We start from the raw sequence: 24,626 nt of genomic DNA, 5'->3' as shown, positions 1-24,626 counted from the left end.
AAGGAAAGGAAAGGAAAGGAAAGGAAAGGAAAGGAAAGGAAAGGAAAGGAAAGGAAAGGAAAGAAAAGAAAACCTGTGCTTATTTCCAGATCAGGAGTACATACTTTGAACTTGTGTCAAATGTAGAGCATTGGGAGGGTCAGTATGATACCCTCCCAAATTTTAAGTATGTATCAAACTAAAGAGAATAATATGCAATGCTTTATAGGCAACAGTAAAGGAAAATTTAACTCATTCAATGAGATATTTTAATCAAATGATATGGAAGTCTAGTATGGGGCCAGCAAGATAATTCAGCATGTCTGATGACCTGAGTTCAATCCCCAGTAGCCACATGATGGAAGGCAGAAAACTATCTCCTGAAAAGCTGTCCTCTGACTTCCGCACATGTGTGATGATTTTTTGAGCCCATACAATACCCACACAAACTAAATCTAAAAATAAATAAATGAAAATTTAAATGTACCTGGGAATTAAAGAATCACAAACTCTTGTTACTAATAGAGATCCCAAACTACTACTAACCACAATAAGGAAATGATGATTGAGCAGCAATATCTGCGCTCCAAAGGTTACCATTTCAAGTTCTGCTGTACAATGTGATAGCTTCTAACAACACATAGTTATTTCATATTCACTAAAACTGAGGGCTGGGAAGCCAGGGGTTCCTGTAATCCTGTAATTACACCTGTGATCTCAGCACTCAGAGAAGCAGAAGCAAGCAGATCTCTGTGAGTCTGAGGCCATCAGATAAAAGCACTTTCCAGACAAGCATGAAAACCTCACTTCAAATCCACAGCATCCATGTCGAAAAGCTGGGCACTACTGCCCATGCTTATAATCCCACCATAGGAGGGTGAAGACAGGAAGATTTGGGGAGTTTCCTGGCGAGCCAGCCTAACAGAAAGTTGGGAGTTTCCAGTTCACTGAAAGACCCCACTTTGTGGCAATAAGGCAGAATGAAAGAAAAAGACACTGATGTCTTCTGGCTTTTGTGTGCGTGCGCACACACACACACACACACACACACACACACACACACAATTTGAGCTGGTAGTCAATATACTAAACAGGCATAATAATTACTTCACTAAAGCAAATTCTACTGGACAGGTTTGATCTCAGAAAAAAAAAAAACAGTGGAGGAATATTCTATATTTAAGCAGAAGCCTCCTTGAATTAGAGGGCTGCCCACACATGAGAGCTTGGAGCTGGGAATGATACCTTCTCCCTCAACGAAAAAGAAAACAATTGAGTATATTGGTGCAGGGGTATAATCCCAGCACCCCAGAGGTAGAGGCAGGAAGATCACTTCTAGGTTATCTTCAGCCACACTTTAAGGCCATCCTGTGCTACAAGATGGGATACTATTTCAAAGCAAAACAAACAAACAAAGTCACTCTCCTCATTAGTTTTTATTGTCAATGTGACATAGCCTTGAGTCACCTGGGAAAAGGGAACTTCAAGTGAAGAGTTGCTTTGATCTGAATGGTCAGTAGTCGTGTCTGTAAGACAATGTCTTGATTGGTGGGGGAGGGACAGCCCACTATGAGTGGCACCAACCCTAGGTAAACAGGGTTGGGGTATATAAGAAAACTGAGCATGATCTGTAGAGTAAGCCAGTAAGCAGTGTTCCTCTATGACTTCAGCTTCCATTCCAACCCTGACTACCCTCAATAATAAACTATGACCTGAAAGTATAAGTCAAAATAAACACTCTCCTCATGAAGTTGCTTTTGGTCATCATATTTATAACAACAGAAAGCAGACTAGGACAGTTAAATCTAGTGGCACAAGCCTGTGTAATCCCAGCATTCAGGAGGCACAGACAGGAGGGTCGCCACAAGTTTGAATGCAACCTGGTATATACTGCACATTCCAGCTAAGCCCCAGCTGCATAATGAGAACCTGTCTCAGAAAATCAAAATCAAAAACAAAAACAAACAAAAACCCAAGGGTATTAGGAAATGGCTCAGCAGGTAAAATTGCTTGTCTCCACAAAGTTTGATGACCTGAATTCTATCCCTGGGACCCATGTGGTGAAAAGAAAGAATTAAGAGTTGTCATATGAAAGAAGGGAGAGTTAGTAAGACCTGAAGAGGACAGGAGCTCCACAAGGACCAAATATATCAGGGCACAGGGGTCTTTTCTGAGACTGATTCTACAACCAAGGATCATGCATGGATAGAACCCCTACTTAGACATATCCCATGGCAGCTCAGTATCCAAGTGGGTTCCATAGTAAGGGGAACAGGAACTGTCTCTGACATGAACTCAGTGGCTGGTTCTTTGACCTCCTCACTCCCCGTGGGAAGAGCAGCCTTGCTAGGCCACAGAGGAGGACATTGCAGCCAGTTTTCAACCTGATAAGCTAGGGTCATATGGAAGAAGGACCTCCTCTATCAGTGGAATTTAAGAGGAGCAGGGAGGAGATGAGGGAGGGAGGGTGGGATTGGGAGGGAATGAGGGAGGGGGCTACAGCTGGGATACATGGTAAATCAACTGTAATTAATATAAAAATAAAAATTTTTTAAAAGAGTTGTCTTCTAACCTCCATTCACAAGTCACAGTATGAGGCCTACCTTTCATGCCCACCCCCAGAAATGAGTGAATGTAATAAGTTAAAAAAAAATGTATTTTAAAAAGGAAGAAAAGTCATCCACACTTCGAAAAGAAACTGAGCAACATAACTTTAAAGTAAAACACATTAAACATTATAGCATAATATCTAGGGATGTCTTAGAAAGAGAAAAGACAGTACTTCTGCTTCTGCAGAGCTGCAAAGAGGCTATGACAAAGATCATGTCACAACCAGGGACAGACTATTTAAATGAACGGATCATTGCTTGGAATCATTTTATTGAAACAAATTCTCTATGTGGCTATGAAGAGTGATGAAAGAGTTTTTATTTTGATGATGTCCTATCAGTCAAACAAAGTACCTTTAAAAATAATGCTTTAAAGCAGATTCTGACATTCTACAAATCTCAAGCTTTGTTCCCCTCAGAATCCTTGAGGGACAGTAGAGACTCGTAGATACACTTCTAAAGGGTACTTAAGATCAAAATCTTTTGGGGAATTTTCCTTCATAAAGTCAATTCCCTTGCAGTGAGCTTTTAAAAACTGCAAGGTTTTACAGCAGCTCTCATTTCCTTTCCAGCCTTCATTAAATCTGAAGGTGTCAATGGGAATCTAAATCTTTGTGAAGAAAGAGGCCTCTTGGTATATTTGCCGACAACAAGAGAAGCAGGAGAATGAAAAGAGAGTAAGTACTTGAACAAAGCAAACAAGCATTTGTTTGCTTAAGACATTGTCTGCCCTCTTCTCACAGGCTAAGAAAGGCTGGTAGCCTTTAAGAGCAATCAGTGATTACACTTTAACATCAAAATGATTCCTGAAGCATACCATTACTATTCTAATTCAAAACTCTACACAGAGTCAGGCAAGGTGGCGGGGTCAAGCATCTAGTGAGCACAAGCATTATTTTCCTTCAGGGTCCAGGTAAAAGGCTACTATGTTCAAGGCAGCCCATCTCTGACTTCAGGTCTCTTCCAGGATTGAGAGTCCTCTTCCCCTTCCTGTTTGAGTTCTTGAAGTACTCAAATAGATTATTGACCATAAGGGGAAAGGACAGGAAAGAGCAATTTAATCAGAGAATTATGACATGGGCTGAGATGAAGAAAAAGTTGTCAAGTTGTAAAGAGAATCTGGAATCTAAAGCACATAGGTTGGAAAAGCAGGTTCTCCAACATCATTCTAACACTTTATTTTGTACTTGCATGTTTATTTACTTGAGATAGGATCTCTTTGTGTAGCCCTGGCTAGCTTGGAACTCACTGTGGAGACTAGGCTAGCCTTGAACTCAGAGATCTGACTGCCTCCACCTCTCAACCTTCAAGTGTCAGGATTAAAAGCATGAGCTACGATGCCCAGCTATCAATTTATTTGTTGTGGTTTGAATAGGAATGGCCTCCATAGACTCATGTGTTTGAATATTTGCCCCATAGGGAGTGGGTGTGGCCCTGCTGGAGGAAGTATGTCACTGTGGGAGCAGGCTTTGAGGTTTCATAAACTCAAGCTACGCCCGGTGTGGAATGGTCTTCAGCTGCCTATGGATCAAAATGTAGAACTCTCAGCAAATTCTCCAGCCGCCATCCTTCCCACCGTAATGATAATGAATTACACCACTGAGACTGTAAGACAGCCTCAAATGAAATGTTTTCCTTTTTAAGAATGGTGTGATCATGTTGTCTCTTCATAGCAATAAAACCCTAAGACATTTGTCAACAAAGTCTCCTTATGTAGCCATGGTTAACCTGGAGCCCACTGTGTAACCCAGACAAGTTTCAAACTTGCTGTGATCCTCTTCCTCCTTCTCCCAAATCCTGAGATTTCAGGCACGCACCACTCTATCTAGCTCAGGCTACCCTTTTGGAGTATTTAACATGTACTTCCCATCCAAAAAATCAGCATCGTTTCTTCAACAAATTAGCATGACTGGAGGGCAAAGTCAGAGTCTTGTCCTGCTTAGGAGTATTAGAAAGGGAAGAACTTAAAAGCAGGGAGGAACTTGAGGACAAGTCAGACTGAAAGCCATCATGCAGGGAGGCTAAGGCAGCAGGAACTTCGAGGGCAATCTCAAACACTTTCTGTAGCATTTGACAAGTGATTATAAGTTGGAGATGTGAGGGGAAGGAGAAAAAACTGAATAGTGCAGGGTCCAGCCTGATCTAGGAGAGTAGTTCTTGATCAGACACATTTGCCAGTGTCTACAGATGGTTTAGTTGGTTGGTTGTTGTTGTTGTTGTGGATTGGTTGATTAGTTTTGGTTTGGTTTGGTCTGGTTTTTGAGACAAGGTCTCTTGTAGCCCAGGTAGACCTTAATGTACCTAAAAATGACCTTAAACTCTTGGTCCTCTTGCTTCTAAGTACCTTCTAAGTACTGGGATTACGAAGTCCAGCATTACAGCTGGCACTGAGGTACTGTGAACTGAGCCCAGGACCTTGTACATACTGGACAAACACTCTGCCAAAAAAATAGACCTTTTCTCCGTCTCTGTAAGATGTTTTTAAAATGCTACAACTAAGGGGTAGGGTGAATGAAGCCTGCTACTAGTATCCATTGACTAGAGGCCAGGGATGCTTACAAATACCACACAGAACACAGGACAGCTCAAAAACAAACAAAAAATGATCTTGCTCCAAAAGTCAATGACAGAAAGTGTAAGAAACTCCCAGGAGAGTACAATGATGGTTCATTAACATAAATCACCCTGAAGAAGCGACTGGAGAACATTTAAATTTAATTTAACATAAAACGAACATGCCAAGAAAACAGCCAGACAAACAGATCAAGAAATATTCAAGTTTGTCAAATGAAGGTGTATACATGTGGGTCTAGGCTGGGGGTTGCAAATATTTCTGTAAAGGGTTGAATAATAAGTATTTTAAGCATTGCAAGACATGAAGCCTCTTTCACAACTTCTTTCTTACTGTAACGTAAAAAGCAGCGTCAGAAGCGAGGTCACTTTGACCATTTTTGCTGTTGTGTGTGGGAGCCAGCATAAACTCTTGAATGAGTTACCTTGCCTGAAAGTAGGTCATAATACCCTCTTGCTTGCCAGGCACAGCCCACACAACCCACACCTGTGATTCTAGGATATGGGAGATGGGGCCAAGGGGGAGAAGGAATTCAAGGCAAGCCTCAGCTAGGTACTGAGTTGAAGAAGGTAAGCCTGGGATACATGAGACTGTCTCAGAAAAAAAAACAACAAAACAAAACAAAAAAAACAGCAGTGGGGGGAAAGCCCCTCATTCCGGAGGGATTCTGCCCTGCATCTATGGGGGAAGAATGATGCAGAGAAAGGCTAAGAAGAATCTGAACAGTCTCGCTGGCCCCTCAGTCTATCACAACTTTTGCCTTATCACATTTCCACAGGCTGCCTATTACTCTTCAAATCTAAGAATGAAAAAGTGTGCCCCACCCCCCGATCTTTGAGTTATCATTTTGGAAGACCCCTGTGTCACATGAAACTAACTAACTAACTAGATTTGTTATGCTTTGTAATGGCTAATCTTGTCAACCTGACACACATGGAAAGAGGAAGCCTCAGTTGAAGAATTGCCTCCATCAGGAGGCCAGTGGTCATGTCGGTAGGGCATGTTCTTGATTGCTAATTGATACAGGAGGGTCCAGCTCACTGTAGGCAGCACCACCCCTGCCTCCAGAAGGGCTGGTGGGTCTGGGATGTATAAGAAAGGCAGCTAGCTGAATGTGAGCTTGGGAGCAAGCCAGCAAGCAGCATTTCTCCATGGTTTTTACTTCCAGCTCCTGTTTTGAGTTCTTCTTGCCTGGGTTTCCCTTGACTATGATGGACTGTAGCTTGTATGATGAAATGAACCCTTTCCTCCCTTAATTAGTTTTGTTCAGTGTTTACTTTATTAATGTGTAAGATAGCCCACATGATACTTTGTGCATTTGTGTGGTTTTTCAAGACAGGGTTTCTCTGTATAGAGCTGGCTGTCCTGGAACTCACTCTGTAGACCAGGCTGGCCTCAAACTCACAGAGACCTGCCTGCCACTGCCTCCCAAGTGCTGGGATTAAAAGTATGAGCCACCACTGCCTGGCAGTGGTACTGGTTTGCTCAGCATGAAAGCTGAAAAACTGAAAGTGTCATGGAGAGAAGACGAGTCTTGGTGCCATGTGGCAGAGTTGGAATCCCAGAAGAGAAGGCGTGGAAGGCCACTGATGAAGGTGCAGCCCCAGCTGCAGTGGAGACCCCAGATTACTGGATATTCCAGGACTTTGGAAGAATGAAGCCAGCCTGAATCTATAACACAAACTGTGTGCTACAGGTGGCAGAGCTAGAGAAGTGAAACTGCCAAATCCTTTTGTTATCTCAGAAGATCATAAATGAGTCCCAGATGGTGTACATGGAACTTCTTACACTAAGATTTTGGTTTTGATTTGATCTGATTGTACCTGTGTTGTGTTTTTCTCTCTTCAAATACGTAAGTATATAATTTATTTGTTTGATTTTAATTTTATAAAAGTCCACCATTAAGAAGCTTTAGACATTAAAAGAGATACTGAACTTTTATAACATTAAAAATTTTAAAGACTGTGAGACTTTAAAAATTGGACTGCATATACTGTGATACCAACATGAGCTCTTGGGACAAGAAAGGAAAAGAATGGTTTAACAGTGATGTGTTTGAGTGTCATGTTAACAAGAGGTAGACTTGTGCTAGCAAATCGTAGTTGACAACTTGACACACCTAGGAAGAGGGAATCTAAGTTGAAGAACTGTCCCAACATTCAGGGATGCAGAGGGAGGTGTATCTCTATGAGCTCGAGGCCAAGCTGGTCTACAAGAGTTCAAGACAGCCAAGGCTAAACAGAGAAACCCTGTCTCAAAAAAAAAAATTAAAAAACCTGTCTCCATCAGATTAATCTATGGTCATGTCTGTGGAGTATTTTCTTGACTTATAATTGATGTGGGTGGCAGGCTATTGTGGGTGGTACCATCCCTAAGCAGGTGGTCCTGGGCTATATAAGAAAGCTAGCTGGAAATGAGCCTGAGAGCAAGCCAATTCACACCATTCCTCTGTGAATTACTTCAAGCTTCTGTCTTGGCTTCCCTTGATGATGTATTATATACTGGAAGATGAAAGAAACTTTCCTCCGAAAAGCTAACTAGAACATGTTTTTCTCTTCTATTTGTTTATTTTCTTCCAGAGTTGAAGACTGAATCCAGAACCTCTACCACCAAACTAAATCTCCATCTCTTGCTTTTCTCTTATTAATCTTGTATCACAGGAATACCAGCTGTGACCTTTATGATGAGTGAAGAAAAGGTCACACCTTTCCACCCCTACACCAATCTCCAATAAAACTATTTATGGACGCAGAACTCAAATGTCACATAATTACATAATTATGTTCTCATGTGACAGTATTCTTTTATTTTTTAATCATTTGAAAATGTGGGAAAAAGTATTGATTCAACATACACACACACATACACACACTCTACACGAATGAGCAGACTGGAACTAAACAATGACAAGACAAAAAGCTGAGACAAGCTAGGTAAATGAGAAGAATGATACCTTATGTCTTGTCAGTAACAAATGTGTGCTTTAAGCCTATGCTTCAGGGTCTCCTAGACTAGCCATATATACTTTCTGTGCTACTTATTTATCTTATGTAACCCAAACCTGCCTCAAACTCACTACAAGCCTAGACTTGCCTTTAAATCAAATCAATCCTCCTGAATCAAAAATTTCCAAGTACTGGGATTACAAGTGTGTGCCAGCACACCACGCTCTCTTCTATGCTCTCCTCAACAGAAATCTAGTCATTTGTGTTTTGTTTGTTTTGTTGGTTGATTGTGTTTGTTTGGTTTTGGTGTTGTTATATTTTTTCTTTTTTTTATTTTTTTATTCATTACACTTTATTCATTTTGTATCCCCCCATAAGCCCCTCTCTCCTCCCCTCCCAATCCACCCTCCCTCCCCTTTCTGCATGAATGCCACTCCCCAAGTCCACTGATAGGGGAGGTTCTCCTCTCCTTTCTGATCTTAGTCTATCAGATCACATCAGGAGTGGCTGCATTGTCATCTTCTGTGGCCTGGCAAAGCTGCTCTCCCCTCAGGGGGAGGTGATCAAAGAGCAGGCCAATCAGATTATGTCAGAGGCAGTCCCTCTTCCCATTACTAGGTAACCCACTTGGACACTGACCTGCCATGGGCTACATCTGTGCAGGGGTTCTAGGTTATCTCCGTGAATAGTCCTTGGTTGGAGTATGAGTCTCTGGGAAGTTCCCTGTGTTCAAATTTTCTTGTTCTGTTGCACTCCTTGTGGAGTTCCTGTCCTCTCCAGCTCTTGCTATTTCCCACTTCTTACATAAAATTCCATTCACTCTGCCCCGACAGTTGGCCATCAGGCTCAGCATCTGCTTTGATAGTCTGCAGGGCAGAGGCTTTCAGAGTGGTTTTGTTTTTTTGAGAAAGGGTTTCTCTGTATAGTCCTGGCTATCCTGGAACTCATTCTGTTGACCAGGCTGGCCTAGAACTCAGAGATCTGCCTGCCTCTGACTCCAATGTGCTGGGATTAAAGGCATTCGCCACCACTGCCTGCCTTGTTTGTTGGTTTTAAGACAGGGTCTTTTAGTCTAGGTTATCCACACTATGTAGCCAAGGATAACCTTCAACTTCTGGTCCTCCTACCAAGATTACTTTAGAGGACTGTGCCACCATGCCCAGGTTATACTACTGTGCTGGAGGCCAAACCTAGAGATCTGTGCATGAGAGGCAACCATTCTACCAACTGAGCTACATCGCCAGCCCTTTGTTTGGTCTTATGAAAAACCCAAGTACAGTGATTAGTGTCTAGAAATTCAATGACTTCAATATCCTCTACTTAATTTCTATATTCAACACCCCAAGTGAAGAATCAAGAAAGGATCTTGGTCCCTCATACAACAGACATCCACAATGACCACCAAAAACAAGCAGAAGAGCAAAAAGAGAGCCAGTAGACAACGAGTTGTCTGCTTTATGCAGAGCATTTACCTAAGAGCTGACAGAGGATAGAAGGGGAAATGGCAAAGATGCCTACTACTTATAGAGTTGGTAGACTTGGGAAAAAATAGCTATTGATGCTAAGTTCAAACTAACAGGTCCCAAAATGATATGCAATGTGTTTTTCCATGTATTCTGAAGTTCTGTATGTATTTCAAGAAATTGAGGAATTGGGGGAGGGAACAATGAACTAGATCCCAAATTTGTCTATGTCTGACAAAAACGTGTGTTAGGTCACCGTGAAGCTTCCAGAAACAAAAACCCACTTACTTGACAATTCAATAATTTCCATCCTCTTCCTATCTACATCGCGACCAACAAAACAAAGGTCTTTCTTCTCAAATTGCTTGATCAGTTTAGGGTTCACCTGGAATTGCAAGAAATTCAAGTCTTTGAACTATAGAGTAATTAAAAAACAGCTTATAAAGAGGTTGTGTATCAGTTGATGGATTTTTCCATTGTATTGATCCTCTACTTAATTTCTCCATTCAACATCCCAAATCTAATTTTAAACTCATGGTAAACCTGAGATACTAAGTCTAATTCAACTCACATGAACCTGAGAGGTCCATGCTGTATCACTCAGAGATAGGACTCAGAACAAAGGACTTTGGTAATGCGAATATTCTGAATCAGAACTTTGATACCAGCTTACCTATATCTGCTTCTTCTCCAAGTTAAATGTACTTAACAGTCTGTGATGGGTAATTTTCTTTGTAAATTTGACTGGCTTTAGAATCATCTAGGAGACACACTTCTGGCCATGTGTATGAGGCATTTCCAAAGAGTTAGCTGACTAAGGAGGGGAGATCCACCCTGATGTATGCAACACTACCCCATGGCTAGGGCCCTGGACTGAATAAAAAGGAGAAAATAAACTGAATACCAGCATTCCTCCTTTCTTTCCTCCCCCTCTTCTTTCTCCCTCCCTCCTTACTGACTGCTGGCAAAATGCTCTCAGCTACCCCTGATTTCCTTAGTGATGGTCTGTATCTCCTTAAACCATGAACCAAAATAAATCCTTTCTTAAGTTTCTTTGGTCTGTATTTTATAAAGTAACATACACTATCCCCAAATTCTAATTTTTTACATGTATGTAGTGTCCCTGTATATAAGCATGCTTGCATATCTATGGATACACATGGGTATGGGTGCATATGCACACGTGTGCATGCACATGACAGCCAGAGGTTGATGCTGGGTGTCTTCTTCAATAGCCTACTGAAAGGGGGGGGGGGAGTCTCCTACTGATCCTGGAGCTTACCAAGCTTTCGAAAAGGATCCTGTCTTGGCCTTCTGTGTGCTGGAATTATAGGCAGGCTATCATATTTGCCCAACATTTATGTAGGTGCTGTAAATCTAAATTCTAATGCTCACATTTGTTGGCAAGTACTTGACTCTCTAAGCCATCTCCCTGGGGCTCCAAATTACAGGTTTGATTGAGGATTTAAATTCTTCTTTTGTTTGGTCTTGGAACTTTTATCTGTCCCATTCCAGAAGCTGACTCCAATTAGCCAAGACGAATACAATAAACACATTGTGATGATTTGAATAAGAATGGTCTCCATAGGCTCATATATTTGAATGCTTAGTCATTAAGGAGTGGTACTCTTAGAGAAGGATTGGAGGTGTGGCTTTGTTAGAGGAAATATGTCACTGGGGAGGGGAGAGTGAGCAGGCCAGTGTCTCTTTCTCTCAGCCTGTGGATCAGGCTGTAGCGTTCAGCTACTGCTCCAGCTCCACCTGTGCAGTCATGCTCCCCACTAAGATGATGAATTAACCTTCTGAGGCAGTAAGCAAGTCCCCAATAAAATGTTTTATTTTATAAGAGTTGCCTTGGTCATTCTGTCTCTTCACAGCAATAGAACAATGATTAAGACATCCGAGGGAGGGTGGGATTGGGAGGAGATTGTGGGGCTACAGCTGGGATACAAAGTGAATAAATTGTAATAAATTTAAAAAAAAATTATGATTCTGGCAAAAAAAAAAGACATCCATTCCTCTTGGCTGATGTTGTGAAAACTCAGGTTAAAGACCACCAATGTTGAGCATGGTTCTGGAAATGGTACAAATTCACAGGCTGATAGGTAACTGAAGTTGACCCATTAGGGCTGGAGATGCAGGTTCGTTGGTAGAGTGCTTGCCTAACACGCATGAATCTAGTTCAGTCCCCAACATCACATAAAACTGGGCACAGTGCCACATGCCTATTATATTATCACTGGGGAGGTAGAAGTTGGAGGAGCAAAAATTCAAGGTCACTTTCAGGTCCATATGGAGTTCAAGACCCAATACATGAGACTGTGTCTCAAAAATTTGATTGGTGGCACAAGCCTTTAATGCCAGCATCTGGGAGGCTAGCTAGCCTACTCTCCATAGGAGTTCCAGGCTAGCCAGAGTTGAATAATGAAATCATGTGCCTCTAAGTAAGTAAGTAAGTAAATAAATAAATAAATAAATAAATATTTAAAAAAAAATATTTTAAAAAACAGGCAAACAAGGAAGTGACCTAATCAGACTGAAAAAAAAAATTCAGTTGCTGTTGGTAACCACCTCACAATGATGAGAGAGACCACTCTGGACAAACCAGACACACAGAAAAGGGAGGCCAAGAGAACCATGGAGACAACAGGAGTCCTGGCTATACCATGGACCAGTCTACCTGTGACCTGAGCTTATAAATGTCCTTATTGTTCAAATTGGTTTGAATAAATAACAAGTAGAGATTACTATCCTTCAAAGCCAAACACATCATGATTGACTGACTAATAATCCCAGTACAACCATATACAGTTCCAGATGCCATGCCTGTTGAAATCTCAGCAGTTAACTTCTCTTAGTCATGGGACACTAAACCTCAAGCTCAGTGTGAGTTTCAGAAGAGGTTTCTTAAAGCTATAATCCACCACACAAGATCCAGAAACTCATTCCTGGGCTAGAAGCATCTGTCTCCTTGTTGGAAGCTATCTATCTTTCTCAAACCTGAGAAACAAGAGGCAAAGGTTAGGGAGGAATGCTGAGCTTGTTTAGGGTAGTCTTTTTTGCTGTGTCTGTCCATATGTATTCAAGTTCTTTGATACTCTGCCATCATCTACTCTTCTATCACAATAGCTTCCTCTGAAGGGGAGAGATGCTAGGGAAATTTGAAGAGCCTTCCCTACAAATATTATGAAGCTGGACACCTTTCCCAAAGGGCCATTTACAATTGCTTCCATTCATTACACGTGGCATCCATATCCCTCAGAAATTCAAATGAAAGGCATACCTCATAACGGTGCCGGTGTCTTTCTTCTACATAAGGAACATCACCATAAAGCTTCCCTGTGAAGACATAAGAATGGAATTAGCACTGAGTGATGAACTTCAGAAGCACATTCCTGTCTCAAAACAAAATTTTAAACAAAACAAAACCAAGAGACAAACAAGAAAATGACCTAATCAGACTAAAGCAAAATTCAGGCAAGAGTGTAGAGAAAACCCCTGTGATCTCTGTCAGAGGTGTAGAAAGAACCAGACTCCAAGGCACAATCTCAACAATCTTGTCTTCTGGTAGAAAACCCTGTAGTAAGTCTCTTGTCCCTGCCTACACAGTGCTAAGATTGCAAGAGCACACCACCATGCCGGGCTCTTGACATGGTGCTGAGGATCTGAACTCAGGTTCCCACACTTACATGGCAAGCACTGTACCCACACAGCCATTCCCCAGCCCCTATGCCCAATTTTTATGAGATGGTGGGATCAAACCCAGGGCTTTGTGCATACAAAGAAAACACTCTACCAACTGAGCTATGTCCCCAGAGCCACCTGCATCTTTTCTTACCCTACTGTCCTTAATTCTGCATATTCCACCTTAAAATATACTTTGACCCTAAAATTTGACTCTGGACAAGGAGCATAGCTCAGTGGCTTAGTGTTTGAGTGGTAGATTACTAGACTAGTATGCACAAGATCCTGGGTTTGGGCTGGGGAGATGGTTCAGCATATGCAAGCATTTGCCTCAAAAGCCTGACAACCCAATCTCAGTTCCCAGATCACATTTGAAAAACAAAATGTGGTGCACATCTGTAATGCCATCATTCATAAAGCAAGACTGGTCTTGGAAACAGGAGAAGTGCCTCAAAGTTTTCCAGCCAGAAAGCCTGAAATACACAGCACAACAAACAAAACAATGGAGACCTACCTTGTCAAAGTCAAAGGCAAGAATGGACTCAAATCTCTGACTTCCATACATGCACTGTATCACATACACAAACATACAAACACACTCACATACACACACACTCCACAGCTCTCAGAGAGAGATTCTAGTACTGCCAGAGGTTGGGGATGGGGCTGAAATGAAGACCAAAGTTTAACCACAGAGACATTCACTGCTGTGTTATTTAATAGACAACAGATGAAAACAAGCTGATCATCAAGATGAGAAGACTGCTGGATTAAATACCAACTCAGTTACCTGTGCTCCTTAACCAGGAGTGTGTGGCTGCAAATCAAGCAAGGGGGCACTTAAACAGCTACACCACTACAGCTCAGAGTAGCACCTTCAGCAAGACCTTGGGCACAGCAACCTACAAGATGGATGCTCAGTGATCACGGATTGTGTGGATAGAGCCATCTCCGTCAGCAAAAGCCACTCAATTAGCTTACTCTGCTGGAACACACTACGAAGGCAGTGACTATCCCCACAGCACCAGCCCTCATCGTGCAGACCCCAACATACACCCAAGGGACACACAATGCTGGAGTTACTGTCAAGCTCTACCCGACTCAGGAGCCAGGCCCCATTCATTCAGGAGAGAGGGTGGCTAGAGATCCTCAGGACATCATGAAGCTGGAATAGGAAGCCTCAACCGAGAAAGACCAAATGAATGCCTTGTGACTTCATTTGAGCTTTTGACTTGGAACCAAAAAAAAAAAAAAAAAAAATGCCAATTACATGCCTCTGTATAAGTGATGATCATAGTCGAGCTTCAGTTTGCAGTTCTGTCCAGACAGATGGAGACGGTGGTGATAAAACGAGTAACAGTGAATAGATAAGATGTTTTAGAGAAAAGCGGAGAGTTGGGGCAAAAGTGTCTTTGTGAGAGCTCCATTGGAGGTACTGCCAAAGGGTGGGGTCATTTGGGACCACCTTCGTACTAAAACTATCAGTTCATAAAAACTAAAGGAAAATGGGCAACAGCACAGTGATACACAGCTGAAAGGAAGGAGGCATTATATCAACTCTGTGAACTTCAGAAAGTGCATGGTTTTATGACTATTATTATATAGCTTAAGGCGGACTGTATTTGCTAAGGTGTCTATCTTGCAGGTGATAGGAAGAGAGAAGGAGGAGGAAAGAAATGCTCTGAAGCCAGACTAAATGGCTTTAAATCCCTCTACACCATTTAACAGATGTGTGCTTTGGGTAATGATTTAGTCTCGATGTCTCAGTTTTCCCCATCTGTAAAATGAGAATTATTAGGGATTGTGACAAACCTTACTTCATAGGGTCACTGTGAGGAATAAATAAATTCAAGTATTAGAGCACTAAGGAAATCAAATATATAACTGTTGTTATTATTTTAGATAATGAAATAGGAACAGAAAAAAGGACATAGAACATAAGTTTTATATGGTAGAAGACAAAATAGGGACCTGTTTGATACTTCTCCTCCCCCTTTTGGTTTCCCAAGACAGGGTTTCTCTGTGCAGCTATGGCTATCCTGGCCTTGCTTTGCAGGCTATGAACTCACAGAAATCTGTCTTCTTCTGCCTCCCTGGGTGCTGAGATTAAAGGCATAAGCCATCGACACACTCAGCCTTGTCTGATTCTTAAGACCAACACTTAGCACAAAGCAGGTAATGATAAATTTCTGTTGAATAAATGAAACATGCATATATAATGTGTATTGTATACGATAAGATAAAACACTGGAATTTTTGTTATTTATTTACTTATTTATTGGTACTGAAGATTAAATCCAGGCCCGTGCATACAGTAGGAGAGTGCTCTGTCATTGACAGCTATACTGCCAGTCTTACCGTTTTTTTTTTTTTTATTGTTTTAGTTCTTTATTTTGAGACAAGGTCCCACAAAATTCCCTAGGCTGGCCTAAAGTTGCTCTATAGCCCATACAGGTTTTGATTTTGTCATTCTCCTGCCTCAGCTTCTGGAGTAGCTGGGATTACTGGTCTGAGCCATCACATCCAGCTGTTTGGAATTTTTATTTTATGCATTTAAAATATTTCTTGACTGCTTACAAATCTACTAGAAATAAATTCAGAAAAGCAACTCATGGTGATACCTTTATAGTTCCACATTAAATATAAGCTTAGGGACTAGTGAGATGGGCAGAAGTTAAGTACACTCACATACAAAATTAAATAAAATTTAAAAACACTAATATCAGAAATTATACTCATAAGGTCTCACTACATGACTGTTCAAATGTGACCTGAACAGGATGACAACAATTAACATTCAAACTGAATGAAGAAAAGTCCACTATGCCTCAACCATATAAAGAACTATAGGCAACTGAGAAAATCTGGGTTCGGGAGAGGTGATCCTCCCCAGGGGAAGAGCACAACAATTGGTTGCCTCGTGTCAAACAGTCAGCCCTGAAAACATATACACAAATAACATCATACAGATTCAACAGGTTATATTTATCCTGTCATATAAACTTCACTTGCTTTTCCACCATTTTGTTTCTCTCTGCAACCCCTCCCCCATAGCCTTTGCATCTTGAGTCCCCAATAAACCTTTCTTTCTACCCATGGAATGGTCCAGTTCAGTGGTTTTACTGTGCCCTCACTTATACTTGCAAGGCAAGCACTTTAACAAATGAGATATCTCTGGAGCCCTCTATGCAATATTGATTTAGCACTTGTGTGCTTCCTTGCAGACAAAGACACTTTCTTTTTATTGTTGCTGTTGTTTTTCAAGACAGTTTCTCTGTGTAACCCTGGCTGTTCTGGAACATATTTTGTAGGTCAGGCTGTCCTCGAACTCAGAGTGTTGCCTTCCAAGTGCTAGAATTAAAGGGGTGTGCCATCATGCCAACCCAAAGACACTTTCATAAGGAGCCCAGAGTAGGGTCTTACTTTCCGAGACCCCTGCTCTCCTCTCACAAGACACTGCTCCTAGAACCCATGGAACCTTATTTCGAGGCTCTAAGCAAAAGGGGCTTTTAGCTTTAAGGACTGTTTGTATCTTTCCTCTCTTAAGTTCCAACCATTCTACATCATCTGGAGGTCAAGAGTTAGCTAAGTGCCTTTCCAGCAAGTGACCTAGACTACAAAAATTCTGTTTTGTGTAAAGTGGTCACTGGTTCCTGGGGTGTGACAGGAATTACTGAAATGTTGCACATAGTGTCTTCATTCCTTGTACCTGAAAAATCACAGTCAGGAGCTGCAGATGGTAGTAGTACATGCCTAGAACCCTAACCCCTTGGAGGTGAAGGCAGGATGGAAACTTCCCAGAAGCCTAGGCTACAAGTGAAAGGGAACGTTAAACCCCCAAGGGCTAGAGGTGTGTCTCAGAGAGAACACTTGTCTCACATGCAGAAGGTTTTCTGTCCCCAACACCGAAAAGAAAAAAAAAAGTACAGAATAAGGGCCTGCTTCCAGCTTTCTCCTTTCCTTGCTACTTTTAGACTTTAATGCCAACTTCCATTTTTATAAAACAACTCAGTAATTTTCAGTATCTAAACATCTTCCCTTTCCCTAATTTTATGTTTTTAAAGATTATCTGTTTTATGTATACAAATGCTCTGTTTTCATGCACACTAGAAAAGGGAATCAGATTCCACTACAGATGGTTGTGAGCCACCATGTGATTGCTAGGAATTAAACTCAGAACCTCTGGAAAAGCACACAGCACTCTTAACCACTGAACCATCTCTCCAGCCCCTCATGTTATGTTTTTGTGGTAATCTTTTAGGTCAATTTTATATAGTTTTTAAAAATTATTTATGTGTATGGTGTTTTACCTAAACACACACACACACACACACACACACACACACACACACACACGCGCGCGCGCGCGCGCGCGCGCGTGCATGTGTGCATTTGAATGCATTCCATATGAAAGTCTGGTACCTAAGGACACCAAAAGAACATCAGATCCCCTGGAACTGGAGTAACATGTTTGTGAGCTACCTTGTGGGTGCTTGGCAATGTAACCCATGACCTCTGTTCTTTTAACCATTGAGCCACCTCTCCAGCCCACTATGTCAATTTTTCAAGGATAAAACATCACAATTTAAATGTGTCATCCCTGTTTCTAACCCTACATTGCGGTTCTTTGTCATATTTTGTGGATTTTGTTTGTTGGGTACTGAGAATAGAGCCAGGTACATGTCAGGCAAGCATTCTACTGCTGAGTTATACCCCCAAGCCTCTTTATCTAAGAAAGAAAGAGAACTTGAAAGATACAAAAGTTATTTGCTCCCCTCTCCTCAAGCCAGCCTCACCCCCAGCTCACCTCTATGCAGAGGCTCACCAGGGTCTCATACATGATAGACAGGTACTCCACCAATGAGCTACACTCCCAGCCTAGCTGCTTCCCATTCTTTATTGCTGTAGTTTTCTCTTGTTCTCCAGACAGGGTCTTAGTTGTAGCCCTGGCAGGCCTGGAATTTGTGGTGGTTCTTCCTCATCTGGCTCCTAAGTGCCAACAGCACAGACGTGCACCACCTAGGATCTATTTGTTATTGTTAATTGTTTTCTTGAGACAAGTTCTTATGCACCCCAACTCAAACCCACTATGGAGGTGAGAATTACCTCTAAGTCCTGATTTTCTTGCCTCTAAGTCCTGAGAGCTGAGACTGCAGGCATGTGTCCCCATGCCTGGTTTGGTTGCTGCTGAGGATCACACCCAGGGCCTCATGAATTTCTGGCAAGCACTCAATTCAGTTGGTTAACTAAGCTACATTCCTAGCCCTTGACCACTGATATTGTGTGTGTGTGTGTGTCTGTGTGTGAGACAGAATCTCACTATTTAATTGTGGCTAGCCTGAAATTTGCCATGTAAACCAGGTTGAGTATCAAAATCTCAGAGCTCCAACTGCCTCTGCCTACCTAGTGCTGGGATCAAAGGCATGTGCCACTATACCCAGATGACCCCCAATCTTAACAACAGGTCACAGACTGAAGTTTGGAGCAATCTGTGACAGGATCACAGGTGAATACAGTAAGTGCTACTCGCTGACAATCCCAACAGCCCCACTGGATCAATGCCTTCTATATGCCAGACAGTAAGTGGCCTAGGACTTCCAAGTAGAATCCTGTTAGCTCTCATAAGTACCCTATGGGGAAGCATTGTTCTTATCAAATGATTCCAAGGCAGAAGCTATATCCAGAAGTAGGTAGGCACCTCCGGTGCTTTAGAATATTGGTCTAAAGGGCTTTTGAAGAACACAGTGTCTCAGAGCCACTACACTAGTGAAGGATAGGACACAACTATCTGATAAGAAAACAACATTCTACTCTTTTAGGATAAAGGAGGCACTCCTGAGCCTCCATATTCACTAGCATACTCCCGAAAATAGCAGCAAGAAGCTAGGACAAGAGCCCCTGAAGTCCCTCATCTACCTCCTTCCCCCAGTGATATGGACAGGAAAGGAAATGAAAGAAAAGGGAAGGGAAGGGAAGGATTCAGTTTCCACCTTCCTTAGCCACACAGATTTGGCTTGCCTCCTACCTCCTAACCTCAGTTCACCTGACCTGGATGATTCAGACACGATCATCCTAGGAGATGACATTTAGACACACGCTCTTTCTAGGAGGTGACATTTAGCTTGAAGACCATACTCAGCACAGACTAAGATTTGCTTCCCTTCCTGGATGCTTGGTTATAAGTATGAGACTTGATTAAACTAATTGAGACCAGGGTCTATGACACTATCAAACAAGTTATCACCCATCCCCTGCCTGAGCTCTGAACCTTGGGTCAATTCTTTGTGCTTTATCACATCCTCATTTCTTGTGTCCAATAGAAAGCCACAGGCAAAGCAATGGTTCAGTAACCAGTCGCACCATACATGTAGCACCCTCTCACCTCACCTGCCCATCTCCAGCCATACTTCCTTCTGTATTTTTTGCCCTTCAAAACATCTTATTTTCTTTATTTCTATTTTTTAAATTTAACTCATTTATTGTGTGTAGGATGGCATGCATATGCCACAGTGCACATGTGGAGGTCAGAGGAAAACTTGTAGGGTTCAGTTCTCTCCTTCCATCAACCACATGGGTTCTGGGGATTGAACTCAGTCATCAGGCTTAGTGGCAAGCACTTGTACCTGCTGAGCCATCTTACCAGCCCAGAGGTATTGCCTTTTATACTGACCTACCTTGGGCTGTCTCTCACTGACTTCAATCAACTAACAGTGTCATTCCACGGACATAAATCACATTACCTAACTTCTAATATAAAATATATTGAGGTAAAACACCATGCAATAAAGTATATAAATCTGAAAAGGGAGTTCTGAGTGCCCCTGGCATCTGTAATATGTGTGCTTTGAAAGTTACTTTTGAGGGCTGGGAGTTGGTTTACTGGTAAAGTGCTTTCAGTACAAGGATAAGGACCTAAGTTTGGTTCACCTGAACTCACATAAAGCTAGTTATGGTGGCATCCATCTATAATCCCAGTGTTCCTGTGAGGAGATGGGATGTGGAGACAAGAGAATATGAAGCAGTTCTAGGGACAGCTAGCCTGAAGTACTCTCACAAGTGAAAACATATATAGACAGTGTCACAAGACCTGGCTCTGACTCTCCCAACCTCCTAGATGCCCTTTTGCCTTTCAGGGCGTCATTTCCTCAGCCAAAATATAGGGATGCTGGACTAAATGGCTTGGTGTTTATTCTATGCCACTTAACAGGATAGTTGTCAGGCAGACAGAAAGTAAGGAAATGCCATCTTCTATTGCTCTCCCTCCCATGTGCTGCCTCTTGTTCAGATAACAATTCAGCCAACCTTCTGAGGCAGCCCATCACCAAAAATGACCCTTCATCTTTGTTTGGTTTCTGTATTTCAAATGGTTGGAAATAATTTCAACAGACAAAGAAAATGATACAAGATTAAACTTCAGTGTCCATCAATAAAGTTATATTGCCTACCTATACAGCATGACAGCTGGTCCTTTATTGGAAAAATGTATCAACCACTGGTTTAGATCATCTGGGTGACAGACTTAGAGATAGGAAGATCTCTCCATGCTAACAAAATCTGAGACCTAATCAGTCTACACTCAAGCAAACCAACAATTGGAGGGGAAGAAAGGGGGCTGTGTAGCAACAGAAAAAAATGCAAACCAGAGACAGTCATAAAGAGTAACTTCTTGATAACAGAGCAAGCAAACTAATAACGTGAGCAGAAAACTAGAAATGCAGGACAGCAGCACAGCTAATTACATTCTGAACTTACTCACCCTTCTTTCAAACAACCTGGCAGAATTACCAGCCATAAACTGTTCATACCCTTGGACCTAATAACCCAACTCCTGGAAACCTGTTCAAGGAAACATTCAAAGGAACACAAAGCCTGTGCGGAGGCTGTCCCAATCAGCATTTTTCTTACAAGATGCTGGAACCAATCTGAAATGATTATCAGTAGGAAATAAATCATCACATTAGGGTTCCTTACGTGAATTTATAGTTAATTAAACACTATATGCCTGGGGCCAGGTACACTGGTATACATCTGGAGTCCTCAGCCTCATAGAAGACTGACGCAAAAAGACTACCTGAGCCGCAAAGTTCAAAGTAAATCTGAGTAACAAGACCTGGAGTTGGGGATGGAGACAACGACAATGACAAGTAATCTGGTCATCTCTATTTGGGAGGTGGAGGCAGAAGGATCAGATGTTCAAGATCTTTGCCTACATAGTAAATTCTGGCCAGCGTGGACTACATGAAACCCTGGCTCAAAACTACAGAAACAACTGTGTGTGCATGTGGGTGTGTGTACTATGGCTGTTGAGAAAGGGTAGATTAGTTTTCTCTAAGGACAAGCCCCTTGACGGGTTATCCAATCCCAAGTAAACACTAAATGAATTTACATAGGTTTTACACACACACACACACACACACACACACACACACACATCAATAATACTCAGTTGAGGAGTGGGGGCTACACAGGAGGAGGTGGATTGAGGAGAGAGGTGAAATAATATAAACTCAAAAAAAAACTGTTTAAAAAATACACATATAAACATACTAAATTCCCAAACAGGCACAAAATCTAGATACATGAAAAAGTTATGCTACAATTAAAAAATAGAAAGATTAAGCATAATAAAGTTCAGAAAAGACCACAGATATACACATGTAGAGAGTCATAAACAGTTCAGAAAAACAGCTGGTGTTTAATGACCTTTAAGGCAGCTTTGACAATTAATTACACACACACTATCATTAGCCCTTTTATTTAAAGGCCCTTGCCCTATTTTGAAACAGGTAGGCCTTAAACTTGAATGTAGCAATTATCACCTTGAATTTTAGGGGGGTTTGGGGGGTTCAAGACAGAGTTTCTCTGTGTAACAGCCCTGGCTATCCTGGAACTGACTATGTACACCAGACTGGTCTGGAACTCACAGAAATCTTTCTATCTCTGCCTCCCAAGTACTGGGATTAAAGGCAGGGGCCACCACACCTAGCATGTTTTATCCTCTTGCCTCTATCTCCTGAGTGCTGGGATTACAAGTGCACACCATGGGGAGGCCCTGCTCATTCAATGCAGGGGGTGGAACCAAGGCTTCATGCATGATAGGCAAGTGTTCTATCCACTGACCTCCTTTCTCACCTCCTAAAGCCCTTGAAACAAAACAAATAAAACAACCTCAGAGGGCATTCACGCAGGAGATAGCACAGAAACAAGTCCTGTAAATATATTTCTTTTAAAGCAAGTAAATGATGACTACTGGTACCTTTGTCCAAATTAGTTTATACTTGAGTCTCGGACTCAAAATGAGTGAATTCAGTTTCAAAACTCTTATTGGATTAACAAGTGACATAAGAAAAGCAGGAATTGTCCCTCAATAAAAGAGTATTCTGGCTTTGTTCTGCTGGAGGGAATTCTTTTATGAAAGAGCTCTTTACTTCCTGCTTCTCCCTCAGTCCAAAGTGCTGTAAATACGGGCCTACAAATCAAATTGAAATTAAAAAAAAAAAAAAAGCAGGATCAAAACACTTTCTACCAAAATATCTAATCATTTTGTTTGAATGATTTTTTTTTTCAAGACAAGGTCTTCCTGTGTAGCCCTGGCTGTCCTGCAACTCACTATGTAGACCAGGCTAGCCCTGAGCTCAGAAATTCACCTGCGTCTGCCTCCCAAATTCTGGGATTAAAGTGTGTGCCACTATGTCCAGCTCAAAATGCTAAGTCATTTTTATAGGTAGCATGGGTAAACGTATTTTGCTCATACTAACCTTGCAAAATGTATTGACTAGAAAAAAAAAAAAAACTCTAAAATAAATGTGTCAGCTTGTGAAAAAATAAGACCCTACAAAATAAATGTACCAACTAGGGAGCCAAAAGATGACATCATGTTACAAGGCTTTTTGTTTTTGTTTTGTACTCTTATAAATGACATTCAATTGAACCATGGGGAGAGTGTTGTCCCTTACAACCTTTGCCAGAGATGACATGGGAAGCTAGGTAGGGAGGCAGAACTTTGTGCTTGCTAAAGACCATAAAGTTCATATATGTCACCTGCCTTTTGCAAAGAAACACAATTTAAAATTAATCCAAACTTCAACTCCAACACTGCATAAACTGAGAGTGGAGGCACAAAAGGCAGGAAGGCAGGAAGGCAGGAAGATCAAGATCATCTTTGGTTGCATAGTGAGTTTGAGGCCATTTAGGCTATGAGGCCCTGTCTCAAAAAAAAAAAAAAAAACTTTTTAAATAAACAAATAAAATTAAAGCAATCAAATTTAATAAATCATTGACTAATGATTTAAACTTGTAAGTGAATTTTTTAAAATTGTGGTAGAACCACACAATGGCCTATTATATAGACATTAGAAGAAATTAAATACTACATCTGTGCAGGGGTTCTGGGTTATTTCCATGCGTGCTACTTGGTTGGACTATCAGTCTAAGGGAAGACCCATATGCCCAGTAAGTTCCATAGTACTGGGACAGGGACTATCTCTGACATGAACTGATTAGCCTGCTCTTTGATCATCTCCCCCTGAGGGGAGAGCAGCCTTACCATGCCATAGAAGATGGCAATGCAGCCACTCCTGATAAGACCTAACAGACTAGGATCAGAAGGAAGGAAAAGAAGACCTCCCCTATCAGTGGACTTGGGGAGGGGCATGTGCAGAGAAAGAGGAGGAAGGGAGGGATTAGGAGGGGAGGAGGGAGGGAACTACTGGGGGGATACAAAGTGAATAAAGTGTAATTAATAAAAAATTAAAATAAAAAATGTATTTGAAAAAAGGGGGGGATAAATTAAATACTGATACATGCTACAGCATAGATGAAACTCGAAAACAGTGTACTAAGTGATGGAAACCAGATATGAAAGACCTCATTTCATGTGCTTCCATTTACATTGAATGGCAAGAACTGGTAAAAATTTTAAAAGGGATCAAGGATTGCCAGAGGCTGAAGGAATTAGAAGTGGTAACAGCTGAAGAGTACAGAATTTCTATTGGAGAGTGGTTAAAAATGATCTAAAGTTGGCACCAATGATTGTAAGACAACTTTGTACCTGCTCTAAGTAATGGCTGGAGAATTCTGTGAGCATAAGACAAACCAATAAATTATACACTAACAGATGAATTATATGCCATGGGTCTTATGTCTCTATAATAAATATCTTTGGTTCTATGTTTAAGTTTCATAAAATTCAGGGCCATGGAGATGTCTCAGAAGGTAAAGATTCTTGGGGCCAACCAAGCCTGATGACCTGAGTTTGAGCCCCAGGAAGGAGAGAACCAACTCCCCCAAGTTGGTCCCCTGACTTCCATATGAATGCACATGCACAAACACACACACACACACACACACACACACACACACACACACACACACA

At 41.6% G+C, this 24,626-nt stretch overlaps 1 protein-coding gene across 6 annotated transcripts in view; it reads right to left on the bottom strand.

Annotated features, from left to right (window-relative positions):
• Ctps2 (CTP synthase 2) overlaps positions 1–24,626 on the bottom strand; it is a 177,098-nt gene that overhangs the window by 82,363 nt on the left and 70,109 nt on the right. For all 6 annotated transcript variants that reach the window (XM_055615783.1, XM_055615781.1, XM_055615784.1 and 3 more), the window contains 2 exons: positions 12,852–12,907; positions 9,857–9,953 (listed from right to left, as the gene is read on the bottom strand). In XM_055615783.1, the coding sequence (XP_055471758.1) occupies positions 9,857–9,953; positions 12,852–12,907 (153 nt within the window). The remainder of the gene's footprint in view (positions 1–9,856; positions 9,954–12,851; positions 12,908–24,626) is intronic.

The sequence above is a fragment of the Psammomys obesus genome, unplaced genomic scaffold (genome assembly GCF_907164565.1).
Source record: "Psammomys obesus unplaced genomic scaffold, mPsaObe1.curated_primary_1811, whole genome shotgun sequence".
Taxonomy (NCBI): domain Eukaryota; kingdom Metazoa; phylum Chordata; class Mammalia; order Rodentia; family Muridae; genus Psammomys; species Psammomys obesus.
Note: the sequence above shows the minus strand (reverse complement) of the source record. Positions and strands in the feature narration are given on the sequence as shown.